This window comes from Emydura macquarii, unplaced genomic scaffold (genome assembly GCF_026122565.2).
Source record: "Emydura macquarii macquarii isolate MOO-44397 ecotype Brisbane River unplaced genomic scaffold, CSIRO-AGI_Emac_v2 contig_1483, whole genome shotgun sequence".
NCBI lineage: Eukaryota > Metazoa > Chordata > Testudines > Chelidae > Emydura > Emydura macquarii.
In genome coordinates, this window is record NW_027131620.1 from 26102501 (window position 1) to 26127172 (window position 24672).

General features: G+C 57.0%; 1 protein-coding gene across 3 annotated transcripts in view; it reads right to left on the minus strand.

Moving 5' to 3' along the window:
• MTCL2 (microtubule crosslinking factor 2) overlaps positions 1–24672 on the minus strand; it is an 84672-nt gene that overhangs the window by 38458 nt on the left and 21542 nt on the right. For all 3 annotated transcript variants that reach the window (XM_067554515.1, XM_067554514.1, XM_067554513.1), the window contains exons 2-4: positions 20959–21183; positions 13416–13574; positions 4772–4834 (exon numbers count right to left, since the gene is read on the minus strand). In XM_067554515.1, the coding sequence (XP_067410616.1) occupies positions 4772–4834; positions 13416–13574; positions 20959–21183 (447 nt within the window). The remainder of the gene's footprint in view (positions 1–4771; positions 4835–13415; positions 13575–20958; positions 21184–24672) is intronic.

Genomic DNA, 24672 nt, shown 5'->3' on the forward strand with positions numbered 1-24672 from the left:
TTTGTCTAAGGGCTAGAAATGTCAAAGGTACATGTTCAAAATGAGCCAGGGTCTTCACTGTCCAGCTCCCAACCGTTACTGAAAGTCACTCTCCCCCCCACACCTTCATACATATTTATCCCTTTCTGCCACAACTTCTTTGCCTGGTCACAGAATCCTAGATGGGGAAACCCTGCTAGGTCCCATCCACCGCCTTTCCCCCAAGGGCAAATGCTGGGCTGCTCCTCTCAATACCACTCTCTGGTAGTGCTTTGTCCATGGAGCAATGGGGAGTGCACCAGTTCCCTTGGGAGGCTATTCCCACTCCTAAGGAAGGGTTCCTATAGTCAGCTTAAATGTTCCTTTTGTGTGGATTCATTCCATTGTGCCGAGAACTATTCCTGCTGACAATGGCGTAGGCAGCCAGAGCTGACCTCACAGATCCATGGTGTCTGTCAGGTTAGCCTTCCAAAGAGACCTTGGTGAGCCCCCTCCGCTTTTCACCCCAAGGGACAGACACACACAGAGGACACCAGGGTGCTCCCTGCAAAATGCCAACCCCATGTGCTGTGGGGAGAGGTGGTAAGATGCCTTAGAGGCTCAAGAGCATTTCCACTCTGACTTCCATTTCAAAACTTACAGTAAATACTAAGCCAGGAAAATGGAATGAAGCCATTGCATGTGGAATGTAGATAGAGCTGGACCTGTTCCACGTCCAGAGAGAGCAGAGGGGAAAATCTCAGCTTAGTTTGGCTTTTGAAAGTCAGATGCTAACAGTTAGGAATTTGGAGATTTCTCTACTGGACTTCCCCAGTGCTTTAGGGCTTTTTTCCTCCATGAACATTACCTCATACAAAGAGTCCATTGGTTGTAAATCTCATTGAACTCATTTCATTTCCTGCTTTCAGGGCTGGGGGAAAGTTTTCCTAGGAAAACTCTGCAGAGTGGTGACAAGTCCCTCCCACTGAGTGCCGTGTGAAATATTCAAGATCTTCCTTCCAGATGGCCAATAAAGTTTGAAAATTCAAATTCAACAGATACGCCTGAGATTGCAACAACCTCAGACGAGCAGCAGCTATTAACTCTGCAAACTTCTCAGGTTGATCTAGTAAATCCCTGGAGCTTTTTACAGCAGCCTCGTTCCCAGACTTGGGAGCAAAGCCCCGTTTGCTGGAGCAGTAGGCATGATGGCCAAGTGTTTTCCTTGCAGCTCACTCAGAACATTAAGCATGAGCTCAATATCCGATTTCAGATCAGTGGAAGCACTGTATACTTCTGAGGGCAGGCTTTAGCCCTTAATATGTCCTATTAGGGCCAAATTTTCAAATGTTTAGCACCGTCAGTTGGAGTCAGATTTCCAGCAGAGGTTTCCATTTAGGCATTTAAATAAACGCCAGGTTTTCAAAACACACAACTGCCAGCAGCTCCCATGGGGACACGCATAGGCAGATTTTCAAAAGATCTCAGATCCCAACAGGAACCCAACGTGCTGAACCTTTTAAAATCTGACTCTTGGTCATGTGCCTAAATGGGGCCTAAATGCAGATATTACTCTTGAAGATCAACACACTTAGAAGTGCCAAACCATTGGCCTAGAACATTAGACACCTAAGTGTGATGGTGAATGGTGCTCTACGAACACTCAAATAACAGACAGCAGCACACCTGTAGCGGTCCATCTGATTTCCTCCCAATGCCCAGTTCACTTGAACAGAGTCACATTTTGTACTACACCAGTCTGCTGTGAGCGGGAAGTGGCCCCAGGAACTCTCTAGATCAGCGAGCAATCACAAATCAAAGCTGTCATAGGTGACAGCCCACAAATAGGAGTGCTGAGCAGCATCCACAAAGAGCACCCCCTCCCCCAGGGACAAGCGAGTGAGGAAGATGAAGGCGGATCAGGGTGGGCAGAAGGGCACCGTCTCTCTAGGGGTTCATGTCCCACTCGTCACTTGGGTCTCAGCACCCTGTAACTCCTACGTGCTACCAGGGTCTAATGTTTCTTGTTAATTATTTGTACCAGGACCACAGGCAGGCTGGGCACCCTAGCAAGATGCCTGGTCTGAAGAGCTTATAGTTTAGAATTTAGCCATGACCCAACCTGCAAGGCAGAGAACAGCCATGGCGGGACAGGCTTACATCAGTCACGCCACGGGAAGTGACTAGTCCCTGGTGAGAAACTGCTTCTTTCCAGTTTTAGTCACAGTGCTGAGGCAGGGATGGTCATAGCTCACATGCCACAGAGCCTCAAGTGCCCCAGACCCTTTCGCTGGTCAGCATGGACCATCTCCTCCCTTTGCCCATCACTGCACACCGATGTACTGCTCGCACCCCAGGGATTTCCGGACAGTCTGGGGGTCGATCGCCAGAACCAGCCAGCTTCGCAGCAGCCACAGGGTCTGTCCTGGCTTCATGACGACCGGAGTCTGAGAAACACGAGGCTTATTTGCCATGGCGTGGGGTTGGGTTAGGTTTGTTCCCTCTATCCCTCGTGGGGTCTCATTCCAAGGAAGTCGGGAATGTCCTTTCTGAAAGCTTTGGATAATCTCAAAGGCCCAAATGTCTCCCACTAAGAGACACAAAGATGGCAGAGGGGACAGCGCTTCTAAGTGGAGCTAAAACGTGCACACTGGTGCACCTGACCATTCGCTATAGTGCCCAACACACGGACAGATGTGCGCTCTGGGGAACATCCAATTGTCTTGGACTAGCTCTTTCATTGATGAAATAGGGGAGGACAGAAGAGAGACCACAAATGAAAGGACAAAGGAACCAGCAGAAACAGCCCCCAATTCTTCAGCATGCCACCTCCACTGAAGAGATCTGCTAACGCACATGCACCTTGCGAAGGGCACTCACAGACCGCTTCCTGGTCAATGAGTTCAGAAGCAGCACCAGAGCATCATGGTGGGCAATGGATTATCAGCTTTGTCCTCACTGTTCAGGCATGGGGGCAAGAGAAACTTAAATCTCCGCCTCTCAGGAGACAAGGACCTCTCCCTAACTCTGCAGGGAAGATATAACTGCTATTCCAGTGGCTACACTGTATGTCTGGGGGCCCTCCACTCTCTGCCTCCATATATAGTTGGTGTGAATCAGCTCCACTGACTTCAGTGGCATTATGCTGATTGACACCAGTTGAGAATCATGTACCCTGGAAGACCAATTTTATCCTCACTGCAGACTTAAGCAGGGTCATAAGTTCATTAAAAAATTAACCCTGCAATGCAATGAGCTGGAATTTCCTTTAAGACTTGTTCTGCTGCTGCAGACTCACATGTTTGCTTTTATCGCTGTATCTTTCTAATGAAGCCCCTTGGTGTAGCTGCTAGTGTCTTGGGTTAGATGTCGTTCGGATGGTCCGCTATCATTCGGGATTAGCCAATGCAGCTCAAGAACTCAACATCAAACGTTGGGACATTGGAGACAAACCAGAGCAATGAACGATGAAGGCGTTATCAGTCAGTCCTTTCCTTCCTTTAAAACGCTGACATCAGTCTTTGAGAGAGGCTTTTATGAACAATAAACAGCTTCATTTCTGCAGTTACAACACCGACACTGATCCTTCGCACCCTGGCCGGGTAATCAGACAGTCCAAGCCATTGAACACACCAGTCACTTGGAGATGAAATCTTTCCACTGGTGAACAAACTGAAACAATACCATGTGCCCCCTCTGCTGCGTTTGTCATGTCCCGTGGCAAGGCAGAGATACGGAGTGGATGACATTCAGGAAGTTTACAAGGCAAGACTGTCTGACAGAGGCAACTCAGTTTCACCCATTAGCATGTCTGAGCAAGACGGATACCTGAGCATGCCTGTGGCATGAGCAATGGCCCGTGCTGCAGAAGCAGGTGGGAATGGGGCACACACAATTATCTGGTGGCCAGGGCATAGCATCTCTGCAAGCTGTACTGGGGCTTAGATTTTTACAGGTTATCTCACAGCAACAAAACTGCCCACGTGGTGCTGGGCACCGTCCTGGCCATGGCTGGGTGCCGTCCTGGCACACAGGAACACGACACGGGACTAGAAGGGACCTCCTGGGTCGTTGGGTCCAGTCCTTTGCTATTGCAGGCAACCTCGCCATACAGTCCCCATCCATCCCATGCAGCCAGGCCCAGAGCCCAAGGTCTAAAGCCAGGGCACTTAGCGACATACTGGGCCTGGTTCGTTTTCTGGTTAGCAGATCCTTGTTATCCCATTTGAAGTCTGGGCTCTTCTGACCCCTACCCCATCTCTCCAAGCTTGACTCTCCAGCTGCGTGTCACAGGTATCCTCCCTCCTGCCAAGGAGGCCTGGCTGAGATTCATCACTCAGTGCGCCACTCTCATCCTCCTCCCTGCCCAGCCACGCTGGGGGTGAGAGCTGCAGCACTCCCTGGAAAAGCCATCGTTAGTGCCACAGGTGTGAGCTCTGCTGAGGCAGCAGCTACATTTGTTCCTAGGCCACTGGACGTTCTCCAGAGAGGAACTCCAGCAGCTCCCCAGGGAAAGTCAGCTATGTGGATCTCTGCATCTGATGGCCAGCCCACTTAGCACTTCTGGTGCCTTGGTGGGTCCAAACTCCAGGTCTAGGGAGCTATGTTCCAAACCCTTCACTATCACTGTTCCTCATGGGGCCACTCTACTCACCAGGGCCACGTGAATTAGGGGTTGCCACTTCCACGTGCAAGGTTTTACTTCTATACCAGGACTGGCCACCTGCAGTGTAAGCATGGCTCTTGGAGATCTACAATGCCACTGACAGTCAGTATGGCCCTAGGACGGCCTGGCTGGCTATAGAATGGGTACCTGGGCTGAAGGCTTCTTCTCAGTCTTCCCAAGAGAACGAGAGCCCCTTTTCTTCAGCGAATTCTGGAAAGAAGCAAGAGGAAAATTATTCAAGGCCCTCTGCACGCGTCACTTCCCGCGCAGCTGCAGGGCATTTGTGATTTTGGTTGTTTAATGCCCCGCAGACCCTTGTAACTGGTGACTGAGCCATCGCTAGTGTGTCCCCACCCTGAGCCCGACCCAGCTTTGGTTATGGGCTGCTGAGTACAGCAAAGAAAACCCAGACTGGGAACTCGGATCTTTTCATCACCAACAAGGTCACTCTAACCATTTTCAAACCTGTATCTGCCAGGCTGCATCGGGGGGCACGAGCTGGCCGCAGCATGACCGAGTGGATTTTAGCCAAGCATGCAGGCAAAGGGGAGTGAAGGGGCAGCAGGCAGCAATGCCGATAGCCACACTACCCTGAAAGCGGCTTCTGGCAGCTCGCTTTAACACCTTGCATACACAGCCTCCTTCTGAGGATGGGAGAGCACCGAGCACAGAGCCAACACCCCGTGAAGCAGGGAAGTGTTGTCAGGTCAGTGTCCGACATGGGTCACAGCAGCACAGCTGGAGCTGGAGGCCAGCTGTCCTGATTCCCAGCTACCAGTTCTAACCCCTAGGTTGTGCTGCCACCCCAAAATTTCTAGGGGTGTCCTATGAACAGGGCAGTGTACACCACGGGTAGCAGAAACACATGAGGGAAACTTCTGCTCCCACTTTCCTGTCGTGGTGATAAAGGACATCTCAGTCTGGCAGTGTATGTTTAAAAAAAAAAAACCAAACACCAGCACAAATGTCCCTGGCTTCTGATCATCTCACTGGGAAAACTTCCCCATGTACAGAAATCCTGACCCAGGCCTTCTGGCCGCAGTGGGCAGCTCCAGTCTCCCTGCGGCACTAACATGAATGGAGATCAGCCACATGTACTGTTTCTGCAGAGAAACTGCACACCACTTTCTCCTGCCAAGGCAGGTTTTCTAAAGCACCCACGGAGGTATCTCAGGGCTTCCCAGGTGACAAACTCACAGAGCGCTAGGACCCCTTCTGTTCTCCCCTCCCTGTTGAAAGAGGCTCTGCTAGGAGGCTTTTTATCAGCATTAGCGGAAAAGCTTCCTTCTGCACAGCAGCCCTTGCACATGTCTGAAAGGCAGGGAAGGAAGCTGGACTGTGGAGAAATCTCATTTTTTCTGGATGTTGAACACCCTGGACTGAAGCTGCTTTATCGCCAATTCTCATGAGCTATTCGGGGCTTTATAAACTGCACTGGCCGAGGGACAACTGTCCTGGCAGACACTGGGTGGAGACAGAGTGACAGACAACTGGACCAGACTCACTGATGACTTGAAAACTGGGACCGAAGCCTTGTCCTGAGGATGGAAGTGGACTGGAAACGTGCTCACAACAGGCTGCTCTGAAGGGGCGGAGTCCCCAGGGAAGGAGATGCTGACTAGTTCATGCGGGGCCAGAGAGTGAACAAACCACGTGAGCTGGATTTGCTGCCCAGCTTTAGTCTGGTTCAGGTAGATTTGCATTGAAATAGCATCTTTATTTCTGAACCACTCCCACGTGACATCACAACCAACCCCATCCTGGCTGAAGACAGAGTCTGTCCAGGTCCCGACAGCACTCCCATGATAGGAACGCCAGCGCCAGAGCACGATTCTTAAGTCAGACAACAGCAGTGAGGCGTCCAGGGGCCCACAGCAGCAGCCTATCAAATGAGGATGTCAGAAAGGAAGCAAGTTCCTCAAAGCACTTCTCTCCCCGTACCAGCATCACCTCAGGTTTGCCCAGGTTCAGCACCTTAGCTGACCTGTGCTAGGCATGGAGCGAGCTGGGAGATGGCCCACCTGCCTGCTGTAGGTACTTCAGTCCAGCCTGCATCACCACGGGCCTTCTGCAGACTCAGGACAACACGAAGGAGAGTGCGGAGCCTGAAGGGATGGGCAGAGCTCGTGTGTGTTGCTCAGATGCCCATAACACCACACTGGGTTTTCTCCGAGAGCAAAGACCTCAGCCAGATCAAGGTGTTTTTGTGACCTTTACAGCAGTGGTTCTCAGGGGTGTACGTACCTCGTGGGAGAGTGGCCTGCACTCGACAGGGGAGCAGACGGCTGGGCCCCCACAGGAAAGCGTAGTGGGCAAGGCAGGGCCTGTGGGGAAGGAGGCGACTGGGTGAAGCAGAGAGCGGTGGGACAGGGTGGGGCCCCTAGAGGTTGGGATACATTTCAGGTAAGTGGAGAAACATGCAGGTGCTTATCTGAGTGAGCCCCAAAACCCTCCTTGCCCTCCATCTGTGCACCACAGACCTGGGGGCTAGGCCGGCATGGATGCTGTGCAAATGGGGCTTGCTGCTGGGCAAATTAGCTCCAAAAATACCCTGGCCCTGGAAGCACCAATGCTTCCCCTGCCTAAAACCCACCAGCTCCGAGCAGGGGCGCGAGGAGAAATGGGGCTGACGTCCACTTCTCTGGGCCATGCACCTCCTACTCCCTCGCCAGCTGGAGGGGAGCAAGGTACCATCAGTAGCTGCCTGGGAGAGACGGGTGGAAGGCAGGCCAGAATGGAGGGTCCAGCCATGGGGAAGCGAGGATCAGCAAGGTGCACGGCCTTCAGGACAGAAAGGCAGACGCAGATTTCCAAAGTGTTGTGGATAAAGCGCCAGCAGAAAGAGGAGTGAGCGCATGTGGTACCAGGACCCTCAACGCCATTGTTTCACATGCAGGGTGGCCCCTGCCCCAGCAAGCCCCCACATAAGGTGCTGGAGAAAAGAAGGGCAGGAGTGGCCTGAGGCTCAGGTGGTAGCAGGCAGACGGCTCTGCGAGCCCAACGCGCAACCTCAGCTCCACTGCAGGCACAGTGCAGAGCCAGGCCTCAGGCTCGTGCTGCACTTTCTGCACGAGCGCCTTCTTGCCCGCCAACTTTCACAGCTGGTTTCAGAGCCGAATTTGATTCTCATTTTCCAGCCACTGCTGCCCGCTCCTGATGCGGTGCTCCAGGCAGGGATGGGGTGAAGAAAAGCTGCACTGACTCGAAGGGGACAAATTTCATGCAGCTCTACTGGGTCATGAGACACCTGCCACTGAACCACCAAGTCTCCTCCTGCTTCTCCCGGAGGCAAGCATTTCCCTCACACAGGGAGCAGCCCAGCTGCCTACTCCGCCCCGCAGTCCCAGCAAGTGTTTGGCAACCAGCCCTGGGAGCCAGGACACTTCAGTGGAGCGCAGAGGCTCTGAGCAGTGTCCTAAGTACATGTGCTGCGCCAGAAATAGTCTCACACACGGGTTGGAGCCTGGCAGTCACGGAACGCAGCTGAGCAATGCAAGCTGCTGCCTGTGCCAAGGTGCCGAGCTCCAGGCCACTCCTATTAAGGACAAGCCCATTGTCAGGGCTGCTGCTGGGAAGCCTCCATGCAGGGAGCAAATTCTCCCCAGGAGGCAGGACCATACCACGGTTACATCTCTCCCTTCTCTCCAGCAGAAGCAAAATGCACTCGTGACACCAGAGAGCCCCTGGAACAGGGGCTGGACCCGGCTGTCCCACCCCAAGGCCGGGAAAATAGAAGTCAGCGGACAAGTCCCCAAGTCTGCGTGTGGACAGAATGGGCAGCCTGGCCGGGAGGCTGGGCAATGTCCGGAGAGGGCGTTGCAGTGTCTCACAGTCACGGCAGTCTCTGCCATTGGAGAGGTCGTGGCAATGCAGCCATGCCTCCGGGCATGAGGCCAGCACCCCTGGGTGGTGTAAGGACTGTGATGGCTGGGCTCAAACCGATGTCAGTGCTGCCGCACGGAGCTGCACCATGTGGCATGGCTGGGCATCAGACCCTCTCATCTCCCTCCTGCCGCCAAATGCTTCAGGCTCTCACGAAGATGCATCCCTGGGAAACCCTCTGCCGCAGGATGCACGGAGCCACAGGTGTCGCAGTGCATGCGTTCGGTGATTAATTGGCCTTCCCAGCATTTATCCAATTATCGGAGCTGCCTCTTCCGGCTGGAGAAATAATCAGCCTCTAATCCCCTTAGGGGCAAGCTGGTCCCTGCACTGAGACTTGGAGGGGGGGGCTTGTTTATTTTGCTGTTAACAAGCTCGGCTGCTGCACCGCTGAGACGCGCCTCAGCACGGAAGAAGAGGTGGCTGAGGGCTGCTACTTGCTTTTTCAGAAATCCTAATTAGCCAAGCAAGTGAATCACAGGAGCCGCATTGCTAATGAGCTGGGACCTTGCTGGCCTCAGGGGTTCTCCACTGCATGGACTTGGCACCCCCAACAGCCTCCGAGCACTCCCCAGACCACTAGCACAGCTCCTTTGCAGAGCTGCCTCACACAGCACCTCGGCCCAGAGGAGCACGGCAATTTGGACATGTTCCAAGAAGAGCGGGAGAGATATGTTAGCAGCAAAGTGTGAATGCGCCAGAGGATGCCTGCTGGAGTCAGGACCTGACCTGACCTACACCTGCACTTTAGATACAAGCCAGACAAAACACATGGCTCTCAGCTGAGAAAAGATTTCAGCTCCCACTCTTCACACACCTCTGAAGTGTGGCATCCTGAGAGCAGGCACAAGGGATGGTCCTCCCCAGCCCACAGGGGACCCCGGCCACCGGCTGTGCAGGAGAGTTTGTCCTTAGCTAAGAGACATTCAGTAGGCAGGTCCCCCCATACACACACTATCCACACAGATTTCTCTCTCATGCAAGCTTTCAGATGTGCGGGGACCAGTTTCTAGTTGTGCTGGCACACTGCACATTCTCATGAGAGATGACAATATTTTGTGCTTATGACATGCCTCCTCTCTCAAGCCCCTTCCCAAGGAGGGTCAGCATTAGCAGCTTCATTTCACAAATGGGAACCTGAGGCACTGAGGAGGAAGCAACTTGCCCAAGGTCACAAAGCCAGTCAGCTGCAGAGAAGAGGACACGACCCATGTCTGACTTCAAGCCCACTGCTCCATTAGATCACAGCCGCCCCTGAGACAGCACTGAGGACTCCAGCTCCCGGCAGATCCAGCTCCCTAGCGAAGCGAAGGAGCTGTAACTTCTTGTCAGTAGCCTATCATGAAGCCTGATGAGGCACTTAATGAGAGGGACTTTAAACACCAGTGCACAGCACTGGCTTTTCCTCCCAAGTGCACCATCCATGCAAAGCTGCTGAGAACAATAAATGAAAGGCTGAGGCAGGACAACAAACCCGGGGGGCTGAAGAGAGGATGGCAAAGAGACGCAGCGACGCAAAGAAAAGTTTCCTAGCAGAGGAAGCTGGACATTTCCAGAGAGGAGGGGATGACCAGACACTGGACAAGCTGCATGAGGGAGAACGCTCCAGAGCCCCCGGCTGTAAATCCAAGCCAGGAACCAGGGGAATCGGCTCAGGAGGCTGGGAAAGGGCTGGGAAGCCTCTCATTCTAGGCCACCAGAGCTAATCAGTCTGCCCTGGGATCCCACTTGTGGCCCATGGCAACTCGAAAGCCAGCATGAAAACCTGCATCCACCAGGCTGGCAAGTGTTTACTCTACTCTTTGCCGGAGGGAGGACATCACTTGCCTTAACCTTTGGAGGCTATTTACTGCATTGCTCACATGGGTAGGTTTCTGAAGGAGGGAGGCAGCGCTGGCACCAGCAGGATGGGAACGAAGACTAGGGAGCTCAGAGTTATGGACCATTGCTCTCAGGTGCTTCAGCCACCAGTTCACCTGGCCTGGCTTTCGGAGCAGCCCCCTCCGTGCTCAGCAGCCCCCTGCAGAACGGCGACTGTCTGCATCCAGGGCTCTGCATGAATCCGAATCCGGCGCGTTCGTGATGCTCAGCAGCTCTGCGTGCAAGCAGGTTTCTCGATGCAGCCCTGGAAGCCTTTACAGGGCCCTGCCATTCACGCCGGGATGATTCTGCCTGTGCAGTAATTGGCTAGAATCGGTGGGTCGATTTGGCTGCTGAATGAGGCCCACGAGACACACCGCTGCAAAGCAGTGTGTTCTGGCACCTCGCCACAAAATCCTGAGCGGTGCTGATGTACAAACGTGAATCCCTGGCCGCTGCTAGACACTGATAATACTCAGGTCTCCTCATAACACGGCCCACGTGACTGCTTTCCCTGCCTCTGGCGTTCAGGCCACAGAATTCCCTGTGGTTCTGCTCCCGCTGCTTTCATTTGCTATTCACTTCATGCTCTCAGGCTGCACACAAACCAATCTCGTGTATCTGCTCACTGCTGAGCAACTCTGACTGGGGAGCCATGCTCAGCAATGCTCAAGGAAACACAGAGCCAAACGCACTACAGAGGGGAAGGACGGACATGCCCAGGTGGCTCAAGAACAGCTGCTCTGAAATCAGCCCTTGCCCTGTACACCGAGCAGCTGCACAGGGTTTGCAGGTGTGAGATTAGTTCTGAGCTGCTCACGTCACTAATAAGCAAAATCCTCTCTCTGTCTGCAAGGACAAGGGCCACATCCCGTCAGCCATGGAGAGGCACCTGCACAGCAGAGCACGGGGAGGGAGCCGGGCAGGACAGGAGGATTACTGCACAACACAAGGCATGGCTGGCTGGGCAGGTTACCCAGAGGGGCTGGCCTGGGTCGGCAGGGTGGGGTGGGTACCCAAGGAACGCTAGGCACTCAGGGAGTGGCACTGGGAGTCAGTATGGAGCCAAGGCCCCAGGATGGTGCGGGAGGGCTGTGCTCAGAGAGGGAAAGGCATGCGGAGACCACGGTCCTGAGCGCTCATGGTCAGCAGAGGCGCCCGGGCGCTGGTGCAGGAGTCGGGATGAGAACCCTCCTGTCCTAGCCAAATGGCATCAGGGTAAGTCCATCCACAGCCCAATGTTTAGTTAGCTAGATGACAGCGGCAGGAAGGAAGACGAGTGTGGTTCAGTGTGAACCACGGACGTGTTTGCTTGTCTGAGCTGCCTTGCCTGGTCCAGGGGCAGGCTCCAGCTGGGCCCTCGGGAAGGATGGCATCCCGGGCAGCGGATAGCAAGGAGAGAGCTGCTGCTGCAGCTATGCCTGTGCAGAGGGAGGCCAGAGTCAGGGGGAAGGGGGGATACGTTCCCTCTCCAAGGCACCCTGCGAGCTGGGGTCACTCCCACCCTCACCTACACCAAGCACAGACAGTGTGGCGGGCAGCTGCCGCTTCTCCAACTGTCCCCATCTCAGCAAGTTCAGGTGTGAAATTCCCGAGTCCACCCTGACAGGCAGACAGCGGCGAGCCAGAGGACGACGTGTGAGCCGCCTGTCAGAGGGAATGGCTCACATTCCTGTCCCAGCCCCTCACTCACCACCCGGAGCCACACAGTGCACCTTGGGGCAGCGCCGAGGAACCAGGACACTGTGCGTGGGGGACAAAGATACATATGTTGGACACGTGCTATTGGCACATTTGCTCGGCTGTGCACAAGCGCTGGAGAGAGCATGTGTCCCTGGCCGTGTGAAAATAAGGGTCCCAGGCTCCCAGCAGCTGAGGGGAGCCCAGCCTGACCCCTGCTGCAGACCACTGCTGTGATGACTCCTGCTAGACACTGCTGCTCCACACCATCTCTGCACACGGGATGGACTCACTGGAGTCACCTGAACAGCTTGTGGGCCAGCTTGCATGTCCAACATCCCCGGGCCAAGGGGATGGAGTCCAGCCTGAGAGGGCTGAGATCACATGGGCTCCGTGGAGGACAGATGTCCCCCAAGTTGTTGCTGTGTCCCAAGTAGCTGGGCCTGCCATCTCCCCACATCCCAGCAAGCAGCCAGCTTCCCATGGCGGGCAGAGGCAGCACAGAGATGGCTGGGGAGACAGCCTGGTCATGGGATGATGCCCGTTATGCCATGGCGCACACACGCTGTTCGTTGCCCCCCACACACCGTAGTTGCCCGGTGCATGCATGGCACTTCCATCTGCAGCCGTCACACGTGCCTCAGGCTGGACTGAAGCCAAGGGTGCCCCAGGGAAAAGAGGCTGAGATTTGCAGGCTCCAGAGGGGCCAGGCACCTCCCCCTCAGACATCCCATTCGTACGTTGGGAAAGTGTCACAGTCTCTTCTGCCAGCAAAGAAATGCACCCCCGGCAGCTCCTGTGCCTCCCAGCCTGGCCCCATTCACCAGCTTAGAGCAGGACAGAAGAGTATTTATCAGTCCAGATCTAGAGAGAATGTCCACACGGGCAGCCGAACCCGCTGTTGTAGAATGAGAGGGGGCTGGAGGCACACGGGTCATCTCCTCCCCAAGCCCTGGGGTCGTCCCCTGCTGCTAGGGCCTCATTGACCCCCAACGAAGCAGATCCCAGCAGTGCTAGCATCTGGGGTGGATGGAACAGAGAGCTCACAAGTGACCTGGACGAAGCCCTAGGCCACTGAGGCACCCAGAGAGGAGATGGGCACTGCTAACTGGGCAGAAGGCTACACATACTGTGATGGCAAAGCAGCTTCCATTGAAATGAGGGGAGCTGAGGGCCTGTGGACTCCCAAGGTGCAGGGACAAGAAGCTTCCTATAGGCAGAGAGCTGATAACCCCTCACAAACAACACTAACTTTTGGCCTGGCTACGTGGTACCCCAGGCCCTTCCCCCACTCAACCTTCTCGCCCCCAGGACACACAAAATACCCCAGACACCAGGGCACATCCCCCGTGCATCCCGGCCTGCTCACCTCGCGCAGTTTGTCCATCTCGTTCTGCAGCACCTGCTTTGACAGCTCTGTCTCGATCAGCCGCTGGCGCAGGCCCTCGTTCTCTTCCTCCAGCCTGATCCTCTTCTTCTCCACCACCTCCAGCTCGCTGTGGAGCCGCACCGAGACATCCTTTGCCACCTGCAAACAGAGCCAAGGCCACAATCAGGCAGAGGCCGACCAGAAAGGGCGGGTGCAGCATATCTAACGCCTGCGTGGAGCAGGCAGGACTGGGGCCCCGTTGCGCTGGGACCCGGACATTGACATAAAGGGCAGAGCAGGCTAGAGGTCTCTGCCAATTGCCCAGGCTCTGATATTTCCTCATGGCTGGGAATAGCTTCCCCTGTCCACATGGATGGAAATTTTAAAAACAACATGCAAATAGTAGCTATAGTTTACCTAGGGAGGTGGTGGAATCTCCATCTTTAGAGGTTTTTAAGCTGCAGCTTGATGAAGCCCTGGCTGGGATTATTTAGCTGAGGTTAGTCCTGCTTTGAGCAGGGGGCTGGACTAGATGACCTCCTGAGGTCCCTTCCAACTCTAATATTCTACGATTCTATGATTCTATAGGGCCTACAAGTTGTGAAGTGCAGCAGTAACTAGCCAGGGAGCCGTAGTTTGCCGTGCTGGGCTGATCTGCCCATTCCCTAGCATGTGGGAAGCCTGCCCTCTGAACCCTCTCTGCACTAGCAGGTTTTGCTACTCTCTCCTGTGCGGACACAGCCTCTGGCCCAGCCTCCCAAGAGGATGAACCGTCTTTGCAGGGTGCCATCTCTAGCAGCACATTAGCTGCCCTGCTGTACTGTGCCAGGGGCATCCCCAGGAAACGGGAGCTAGTACAGGATTGCTATTGGAACCACTACAGTGCTTCAAACATCAGCTCCACTGAAAACAGAGGCAGGAACAACCATCACAGGCAAGAGACATTTACTGTCACTCTTGCACAGCAGGGAGTGCAAATTACAGGGGCCCGAAACGTAGCACCCGGTGTTCCCAGTGCCCACAGGCAGCCCCAGCCCTGATGCTGGATCCCCCAGGAGGCAGGGAGCAGGTCATTTCTCGCAGGAGCCAGCACTGATCATTCAGTGGAAAAAAGGTCCAAGCAAGTGGAGAGCTCTGACACGGGGACAGAGCATGTCATGGCCAGAGTGAGAATGGCCATGAGGGAGCCTGCACCGGCTGCCATGGCCAGGGGAAACTGGTGACTTGCAGAGCTCCACTGTACCAGCCACAGCTCCTGGAGAGGGAACAGTCAGGAAAGTGACAGTGGCTGAGCAGCAAGACACTCTGCCAGGGCCAGAGAGCTCCGCAACAGGTCACGTTGCTGACAGAGCCCAGCGAGCGGGGACTGCCACACCACATAGCGTCCTGGGGCTGCTTCATGGTTTGGGGCAATGGTAGACGCGAGCCCCAGGTGAGGAGGAAGGCCAGTTTATTGGATTTAAATCAACTGAACATGGGTTTTAAACATGAATGAATCTGTCACACCAGACAGGCTTAGAGTCTCCTTCACCAGGTTCCTGCTAGGTCCCAGGAGTAGGGGTCTGCTTCTGAGACTGTAGCTCTCTGTAAAGGAAGCACCCCGGGGTGGGTGGTGTCACAGCCTGATCACCCGTGCTCACAAAACCGTGCCTGCTGATCCCAGTGATGGGCTCTGTCTGCCGGCTCAGCACCCGAGCCCTGAGAAGGAACGCTGCCCCTAGATAGCGCCAGGCTGTGCCACGTCGATGCACCGTGCCCTCCTCAACAGTTCGGAGGGTAGCTCTGGGCTGGGATACCACCATCGCCCCTGTGCAACCTGCCAGAGATCAGCACTCATCATCCCAGGGGGCAGCTGGCCCAGCCACATGCTGCCATCACACACCGCCAGCGAGGGTGAAGCCAAGCCCCCCCAGTGCCTCAGAAACACCAGCAAACTGGAGAGTGGCGCAGGTAAGGCTCAGATGGCAACATGCACACAAATAACCTACACAAGCTTGTCTCTCTGCTGGAGGGCGCAGGGTGGCCAAGAGCACCAGAGACAAGGATTTATACCCCAGGCATCTTTCCTGTGCTGGGCAGCCAGTCCCCTTTTCTCCAGGGGACCCATGGATGCAGGCAGCGAGGGATGCTAGGGAACCGTTGCGCATTCCTACACTACCCTTTCAATTTCTTGCCTCTGGCCCTTCTTGGGGCCGGCTGCTCCCAGGTCCAGGAGCCTCCTCTAGGTGACCCCACCTTTCCACACTGCCAGGTCTGAAGAGCCCTGAAGGCTGGAAAAGGCTTTTTCCCTAGATCCTGGGGCTGGTTGGAAATGGGGGGGTTGGGGGGGCCTCCAGCTGCAGTGCAGAGAGAGAACAAAGGGCACATCTGCAGGCCTGGCCACCATGGGAACCTGCAATAGAAGAGCTGCACAGGCTGGGGAGGGGTGGGGAGGTCCCAAGGCAGCCCTGACTGACAGGCTGGGACGGAGGGAGGAGCTGCACCACACCAGGCCCAGGGCACAGCTGAGGGGCTGGGGAAAGGAGATGCCCCTCGTTTAAGCTTCCACAGTTATTTGTGCCCCCCCCCGCGCTGGTCTCTGGGAAGTGAGCTGTGGGAGGCAAGCAGGCATGGCTGTGGGTCTCCATGGGGGAGGCGGCTTTGATGAGCAAAGAGCTGAATTCCCATGCCTGGGAAAACAGCAGGCAGGCAGCTGCTGGGAGCCGGGGCGGGAGGTGTAGGGACAACACAGACTGACAGATTGGAGCTATCACTCCCAGCTCCTGTTCCCCTACGCAGCCAGGTCATGAAGTCAGGCATCCTGCCTTGCCATACAGCTCCCTGGTGCGAGGCTCGTGGCAAGATGCAGCCAATGCCCGACACATTGATCCCCACTCTTGGACTCCGACCTCCAAAGCTAAGCCAAGCCTTCCGCCCTTAGAACACAAGCACCAGCATCTGGGCTCATCTCCAAGGTAGAGCAGCCAGACTGTGCCAGATGGGGTGTGCAGAGCCTGCTGGAGACAGGGACCCCGCTCGCAGCCCGGAGATACAGCGAGCTGACGGGACAGGCCTGAGCAACCTTGGCCAGTGGGAGAACTGGACCCTCACTATGCAGCTTTGGGTGCAGGTGGGCTGCAATTTGACCCAGGTCCACACTAGCACTAGACAGCACTGCTACAATCGCGCTGCCCTGTGGGTGCCTATCCCACAGTCCCTAGTACAGCTTCCTGAAGCAGTGGCTTCCTGGAGATTTTGAAAGAGCTTCCAGGAGTCCAGGGAACTGTGGGGCAAGAGATCAAACCCCATGGATCCCCAAGGCTCTGGTCACATTTCCTAGCCCCCTTCTCAGAATGGAGGCCAGGGTGCGCCATGCAGATGCCCAGGTGCTCTCCAGGGCACTCCACCTGGCACCTCTCCCCAGGGCGCTGAGAGACACTGAACCAAACTGCGAACCTTGAATATGATGGAAACCACCAAGCCGGGGGCACCCCCTGCACCCAGCACCTTTGCCTCCCACCAGCACCGAGCCCCTGCGAAGGGGTGTGAAGGTGAATGGCACTGGCTGTAGCTCTACTCCATCTGGCAGCACCGCGGGAGGGGCTGGGAGGCGCCGGGGCCAGGCAAAGCCAGGGTGGCTGTGCCTCGGGAGAGCAGTGCGGGGCCCAGCAGAGGAACAGAAACGGGGACAGCGGGAAGTAAACCCAGATGTTTGGGTACCTGGGTTGCAGGCAGCAGAGTCCTGCTCTCTTGGATCTAGCAGGGCTTGGGGGCTGTCCCCAGCAGGTGCAGACAGCAAGAGACTCGCTTTAAATATACACTCAGACTTCACCTTGTAATTACAGGGCGGCCAGTGCCGGATGCTGGGGAGGAGCAGCTATCACTCACTTGTGGCGTGTTTCTTTTCCAGGATCAGCCGCTTTCTGGTGCCTGGGGCACTTGGCAGCCTAATCACTCCTTTGTGCAAGGGCCAAAGCCTTTGTTTGGCTCAAACTCAGACTTTGCTCAGCTTCCTAACGCGAGGATGGGAAAGGGCTTCAGGGCTACAGGACAGCCAAGTGCTCATCTAAGCAGCGTAGCCACGGTGCCTGCTCTTGGGTGAGCCAGCCACATGCGGGGGAGGGGGGGGCTCTGCTCTGGCTGTGCAAGAGAGATTACAGAGCAAGGACATGGAGACTTCCTCCTCTGTGTGTGCAGCAGGGCAGGGAGGGGAAGCCAGGCCCTGCCCAGCTGCTGGCTGCCTGCAGTCACCTCCTGCTTCTGCCCCTCAGAGACTTTGCAGTGTGAACTCTAGGAGCCAACTCAGAGACAACTGGAGAACTCCTGAGCCCCACTCCTTCCCCGCGTAGTTCTACCTCCGCTGATTGGCCCCGGGAGGGAGCCTGGCAGCCTGGGCACTCTGCATGGGGGCCAAGGCTGGGGGCCGAACAGCATGGCAATGGGCCCAGAGAGGAGAAAGCGAAGGGCGGGCACAGCCAGGGGACTGGCTAGAACCAGAATTGACGCTGACACTGTCAGCACATGGAAAATGGCGTGCTGGCGAAAGCAGGCCAGGGCCTCGCCCACGAACCCTGCCAAGCTGCTTAGCTCTTTAGTGCACTGCACAGCACAAAGGAAAGGCAGGGACCTCAGCACCTCCAACTCCAAGGAGGCTAAGGGCTAAGCTGGCTAGAGCAGCTTGGGTCCAGCTCCAACTCTTGGCAGGATTTAGGGTTTGGAGACCTGGGTTCTCTGGGCGACTGAGTCTGCAGGGGATCTGAAGCTGGGAGCAGGGGCTCAGGCTGTCAGATGAGAGTCAGTAAAGATTGGTAACAATCCAGTGCTCCCTGCCCCCCTTGATATCTGCAATCCATTGGCTGTAGAGACCCCCAGGTCCCAGCTGCAGAATCTAAGGGTCTATCTACACCACAGAGGCTCCAGCTGAGTAGCTCTGGGACTGCGGCTGTAGCACAGAAAGGGGTTTCCATCGCTGTCGTTAATCCACCCCTTCAAGAGGCAACAGCAAGGTTGCCAAGAATCCTTCTGTTGATCCACCTGCATCTGCACGGGGCGTAGGTCAACCTACCTACATTGCACAGGATGCAAAAAACTGTTCCACATTCCTGAGTGATGCAGCCAGGTCAGTCTAACATTTACATGCAGACCGGGCTTTAGGATTTTTAAAAGTGTCTCCATGAGATGGTTGTAAAGGTCACCTTCCAATGGACAACAGCGCTCTGCTGATCCACAGTCACCTTCCCAGTAGGCTGAGCTGTGAACTGCTCCACTCAGCTCAATGGCCATTAGCACTGCACCTAACTGCCAACACTTCTCTGTTCTCCTGCTGATCCCTTCCGCAGAGACACCCAGTAAACGTGCCAGTCTGTGCTCTTGGATGCACTGATCGTTACTAAGGGGTGGGGAGCAACCAGCTGGGGGGAGTTAGGAATTAAAGCCCCACAAAATTCGGATCACCTCTGCCCCTACCCAACTTTGTAACCTTCAATGACGCCAGCTACAAACAAGGGCTCAGCTCTGCCAGCGTGGTAGGGGCCAGGACCTCAATCAGGCCTCCAGGGCCCTCAGCTTCAGCTCAAAAGGGCTTCACCTAGGGGTGGGGAAAAGAGCAGCCTCTTCCTGTTGTCAGGAAGGCTGAGGCTCTGTCCTAGCCAGGCTCCAGGTGACTTAGCATGCCCAGCACCACAGCAACGGAGCGAGCGGCATCTCCAAGTGACACAGCCCCGGGACCAGCAGCACTGCAGCTGGAACCAACTTCCACAAAGCGCGTGTCAGAAGAGGCTGCAGCTTCACGGCCGGCCCAGTGGCACCAAGCCAGACCTCTCCCCTGCCTTTGCCACGGCCACTGCCTCCACACCCTCTCCTCTCCTCCCCTCCCCGCCCCGCCTTCCTGCTTTCCCTGACCCCTTCCCCGCATCTGTCCCTTGCTGCTTGTGCTATGACCCCAATGCTAAGGAAGCTCTAGCAGAGGTCCTGGAGGCTGGCACAAGATGACACAGCCGTCCATGCGGCAGCATGGGTTCTGCAGTGCCGGGGGGCGGCCTGGGAGCTCAGCAGCCCCCCTTCCCAGCTGCCTGGGACAGTCATTAACTAGCCCAGCTCACAGGAAGAGCTCGACCTCGCTGACCCCCTCAGCTCTGGGATTCAAAGCTGCACTGGTGGGAAAGCAAATCCCTGCCAGGAGCCCCGGACCGCGCCACACATCAGGCTGGGGCAGCACAAGCGAAGGGCGTTCAAAGGGAAGGACGGAGGCACAGCCCCACACGATCCCATGGAGAGAGATGCTGCTAAGGGGAGGGGAGCCTGCAAATCTCATGCCAAGGCTCCACCATCCAGAGGAGGGAAGGGGGATGCAGGTCCCCACTCCGCCCCCACCCCCAAGATGAGCCCAGCAGCCCTGAGGACTGGCCAGTTCCAACTTTCACAGCCAGCGGGGAGGAGCACAGCTGACTTCTCACTACAGCCAGGAGGAGTCGCTCCTCACCCCCCCCCCCACCCCCAGTGCAAAGGGAGGCCCTCTACCATCAGGCCCCACTGCCCCTCTCTCACACAGCCTGGACCAGAGAGAAGCCCTCCCCACCACGGGGCCTGACTCTACCCCCTCCGCAGCCAGAAGGGGGGGGGGAGCCCCCAGCCTACATAAGGCAGCGACAGCCATAGGATCCCCTGGGGGGGGGGCACCTCAACACCCAGCTGCCTTTAGAGCTACAGAAGCCAGGGTCCCCTCCCCCAGTCACCCAAAGAGCAGCAGCAGGCACTCAGCACCTCTCCTGGGGCAGCCTGCCCTCGCCCTGCCTCTGGCTGCATGTGGCACCCGCCGCCCCAGAGCCAGGCCCCAGGCATGGGGAGTTACCCCAGCCCATGGCATTTAGCTGCCCTGACGCCATTATGGTCACTATGGTTACACCTACACCGCAATCAGGTGCAACATGACGTGCAGGCCCCCCAGCGAGTGCTGCTCGAACTCAGTGCAAGCCAGCCAGGGCACCTCTCCGGGGCAGTGATCGCACGTCCCGATGTAGGGGACGCACACCCAGAACCGAAGGGCCTGGGACGAGCCAGACACCTTCCCAGACTCTCGAGAATGCCCCTTGCTGCAGGAAACCAAGTCCGGCCCCAGGGCCTGGGGACCACTGGGTGGCTGAGATTACAGCACCTGAGCCCTCCTGCAGCCCTGCGCGGCTGGCCTGGGCTCCCATTGCTGCCACCCACTTGTGTCCTGTCCCTATTCACTAAGATTGGAAACGTTCGGGGCAGGGATTGTCTCCCCTGTGTGTCTGTGCAGCACCTAGCACAGCTAGGCCATGGCCTGGATGGGGTCTGAGGGTGCATCCGCAGCCCAAAGACCCGAGCCCGACGGGGCCCAGCCTTGGCTGGCCCTTAGGCATGGCCAGAACAAACATGATAAACAATCACCATTCAGGTAGGACCACACATCACTCCGGGGCCTTGCATGCACCTTCAGCCCGCTGGGCAGTGTGACACCAGGGATCTCTCTGGCAAGGTCCCCATCTCTGTCCCCTGCAAGCAGAGGCCAGTGCGGATGTGGCGGAGGCCCATCCCTTACCTTGACATCCTGCTCCAGGCTGTGGATGAGCTCGCCGTCCACCTGCCCAGTCTGTGCCACACGCAGGCTGCGGCGCTCCGCTTTGCGCAGCCGGTACTGCAGGATGCGACAGGTCTTGCTGGCCTGGTCCAGTTGCTGCCGGAGCTCTTGCAGCTGGTAGACGTCCTCCTCCATGTAGACATCTCTCATCTCCAGCATCTCCGCACGCAGCTCCTCGATCTCATCCTGAGAGAGGGACACGTGCGTCAGAGGGACCCACTCTTCACAGGAAAAGCCCCATCAAAGATCACCCACCCAGCCCACCTCACTTGCTGCCCTGAGCTGCCCCCCCAGGGAACAGCAGGCCTCAGCTTCCAGGGCAGATGTCCCACAGAAAGAAGCTCCTTTCTCCCCCGATTACCCATGCCAGGCACCAGGCTCACCAGCTGCAAGGGGGGGCAGTGCCCTGAGCCACCACCTGAAATCACCAGGCTCAGGGTTCCCTGGGGAGCAGCGACCACTCACTACCAGCAAACACACCCCACATCTACCAACACCTTCCCTCTCCAAAAACCTCTCACTTCCTCTGTCCCAAGACCCCAGGGGATTTGAGGGGTGCCAGCCCCCCCCACAACCTGAGGAAACAATTTTGGGGGTGCCCAGACACCTCCGCAGGCTGCATTAACTAGGGTGAGGCACAGACATGGTGCTGGCAGGGCCGTGTATTCCGCAAATCTGCTCCTTTTTGACGAACATTGGCATCCCCTCCCTCTATGCGCCGGCTAGCCGCCCGAGTCGTGAGGAGAGGTTTGGAAACGGGAGCAAAGCGCAGCCTGCAAGCTGCAGTCCCACCTCACGGGTAGCCCCTCGTGTGCACTCCTGCAGACACTCACCCTATCACTGCAGCCTGGCTGGGGGCGGGACCCGGGTACTGGCCTGCGGGGCGGAGCTGGGCCGGCCCTTCACGACTCGCAGGGGATGGGGACATCAGCCACTCCAGTACCCCCCCACCCTCTGCGTGTTGTGAAGGGCTGGCCTGGTCCCCCTTCCCCCCACAGGCCAGGGGGTGAGGCCGCCCCCGTCGGAGCCAGCACCGGGCTGTGGGGCTGGAGCACAAGAGGAAGGCGCCATGTGGTGCGTAAGTGCGGGGAGGCGGGGTGGCGGAGCCAAGCCTGCATTTGCGCCCCCCCAGGCCTCATCCTCTCCCAGTACAAACCACCCCCTCCCCGGACAGCTGGGGGGGTCCCACACTAGGGGCATGGAGGGGGTGCCTACTGCCAGCTGGCCCCTGGGCTGGATTCCAAACTCCAGGGGCAGGGGAGGCTCCCATTTGAAGGGAGACGAGGGGCCGGGGGACAGGGGGGCACACAGCAGCGTGCTGCAGCGGCAGAGCCTGGTGGCAACAATAGGGCCATTGTGCCTGAGAGAGATGCCTCCCCACAGATGAAGGGCAAGTCACTGGGCTCCACCTCCCTGGGCCGATTCACTTGGCCACAGCTCCAGCTAGCACCAGGCCAAGACACTGGTGCCACTGTGATCCCCGGGGGGAGGGGACAGTGTCCTTACAGTCCCCAGGGCCAATCTGCAGCTCCAGGAAGAAGGCGCTATGGCCCATGAGCAAATAGATCCCTAGATGCCCAGGCCAGAAGGGACCACTGTGATCCCCTAGTCGGACCTCCCGTACAGCACCAGCCGGAGAGTGGCCCCACGAGCGTTCCTGGAGATGACGGCTTAGAAAAATATCCAGTCTTGACTGAAATATTGCCACAGAGACAGAGTCCACCAGACCCCGCAGTCGATTGTTCCAGTGTTTAACTGCCCTCCCCATTAAAAAGGCATAGCTTCTTTCCAGTCTGAGACAAGCGCCTCCTCCTCACAGCACCTGCTCCCTGGGGTAGTGGAGGGCAGCACTGGCACACAGGATAATTGTGTGATTTACCAAGGCAGAGGAAGATTAGAACTCATAACCCACTGGCTCCTCCCTGTAACCACAATCCACCAGACCACGCTGGGAGCCAGCCCATGACCTTGGCATGATCAGCACCAGGCTTTAACCAGCTAAGCTGGCCAGCTTGTGGCACCTACCAGTGTGGCACCAGAAGCGGCAAAGGCTTTGCTGTGGGGATTGGAGAAAGCGTGACGCAGCCGAGGCAGGAGCTCTACACCAGCCAGGTGGAGGAGGAGGGCAAAGCCCCTCCCCTGCGGCCATTAGGGCCGTCACTGACACAGTGGGAGGGGAGACTTGGGCCCAACCGTACAGGCCCTCGGGATGGGCGAGAGACCAGTAAGGGGAGCTGCCAAAAGGGTGATAGTTGCAACCCAGCAAATTCTTGCGCCTCCCAAGGATAGCTCGAGACATGCCCAGCCAGGGTATCCTGCCCTGCTATGGCCCCCACCACTCACCAGGCCTGGGACACATGCCCCGGACTCAGAATCTAGGTCACCGTTTTGCACAGCAGATTAGGTGCCAAGGCACCTTTAGCTGACAATGGCAGCTCTCTGGCTGTCACAGTCCATGATGCACTAGACAATTGCTGGCCGGGTGCAAACGCTTGCTCCTTTCCCTGCCACCCCTGGCTGCTGACAGGCAGCAACTGACTCGCATGCAGCGGAGGAGGGCAGCAGGCACCAACTGACACAGCCCAAGCTGAGGGGCCAGGAGGCTCAATCAGTGCAATTCATTGCCTATGCACAGCCCCGCCTGTGACCCCAGCAGCACTGGAGGGGGCCATTGCTTCAGCTGCCCTCATGCAGACGGCAGAGCCCTTCTATGCCACTTCCTATGAGAAGGGCCCAGGAGAGAACATGTCCTACCTGGGGTGGGGCCTGGTTCCCTGCTGACCCCCCACGATAGCTATCGAGGGGCTGTCACAGTCCCAAAGCAGTGGCACAAACCGTTTATGATTCTCCAAGCTGTGGGGGTCGTCTTCTGCCTGTTCCGGTGCAGAGCCTCCGTGTCCCGTGCCCAGGCTCTGGAAGGGGCGGTCAGGCAGCCAGGCTAGCGACAAGGGCAGCAGCCCTGTGCCATCCTGGGGGAGATCTCAGACATCCTCCCCATGCATACGTAGCCCAGTCCCATGATGCGCTGAACATACCCAGAGCAGGGAGCCCAACACTGCACCAGGCAGAGCGTCACCATCCCAGAGACACCACACACAAGCTCAGCTGGCCTGGAGCCCAGCAGCAAGAGCCATGAGCAGCACCACTCACCCCCCCCAGCAAGGTGCCCTGCCAGATCCACCTCACTCTCCTTGGAGAGAGCAGAACCCTGCAGGGTGCTGACGTCCAGCCCCCCAAGTGGCTGCACAGCAAAGAGACTAGCTCCAGGGGACCCCACTCTGCATCTAGGCCCAAAGCACAGAGCCCGAACTGTGGGGGCAGGAAGGGAGCAGGACCAGCTATTTAGGAGCATTTCCATCAAAGCCGCCCTCAGTGGAGGGAGGGGTTTGCACTGCTGGAGGAATGGATGAGCGAGCTGGAGAGCTGATTGGAAGCAGCACAGTTCGGAGCATGACTCCGCCCGTGTTGCATTCTGACAAGGCTGAAGCGCTGCACGGCTGAGAGGGCAGCCCCGAACGACCCCCTATATCTCAACCCACCAGGCCCCATCAGCAACGAAGGGTCGTCCAGAGCAATGGGAACCTGACCTCCCACAAACACCGTATCCAGGTCTGAGCCACTAAAACCATTATCCAGAGGGCAAGACCTGCCTTCAGCACCCATCCCACCCTGCAG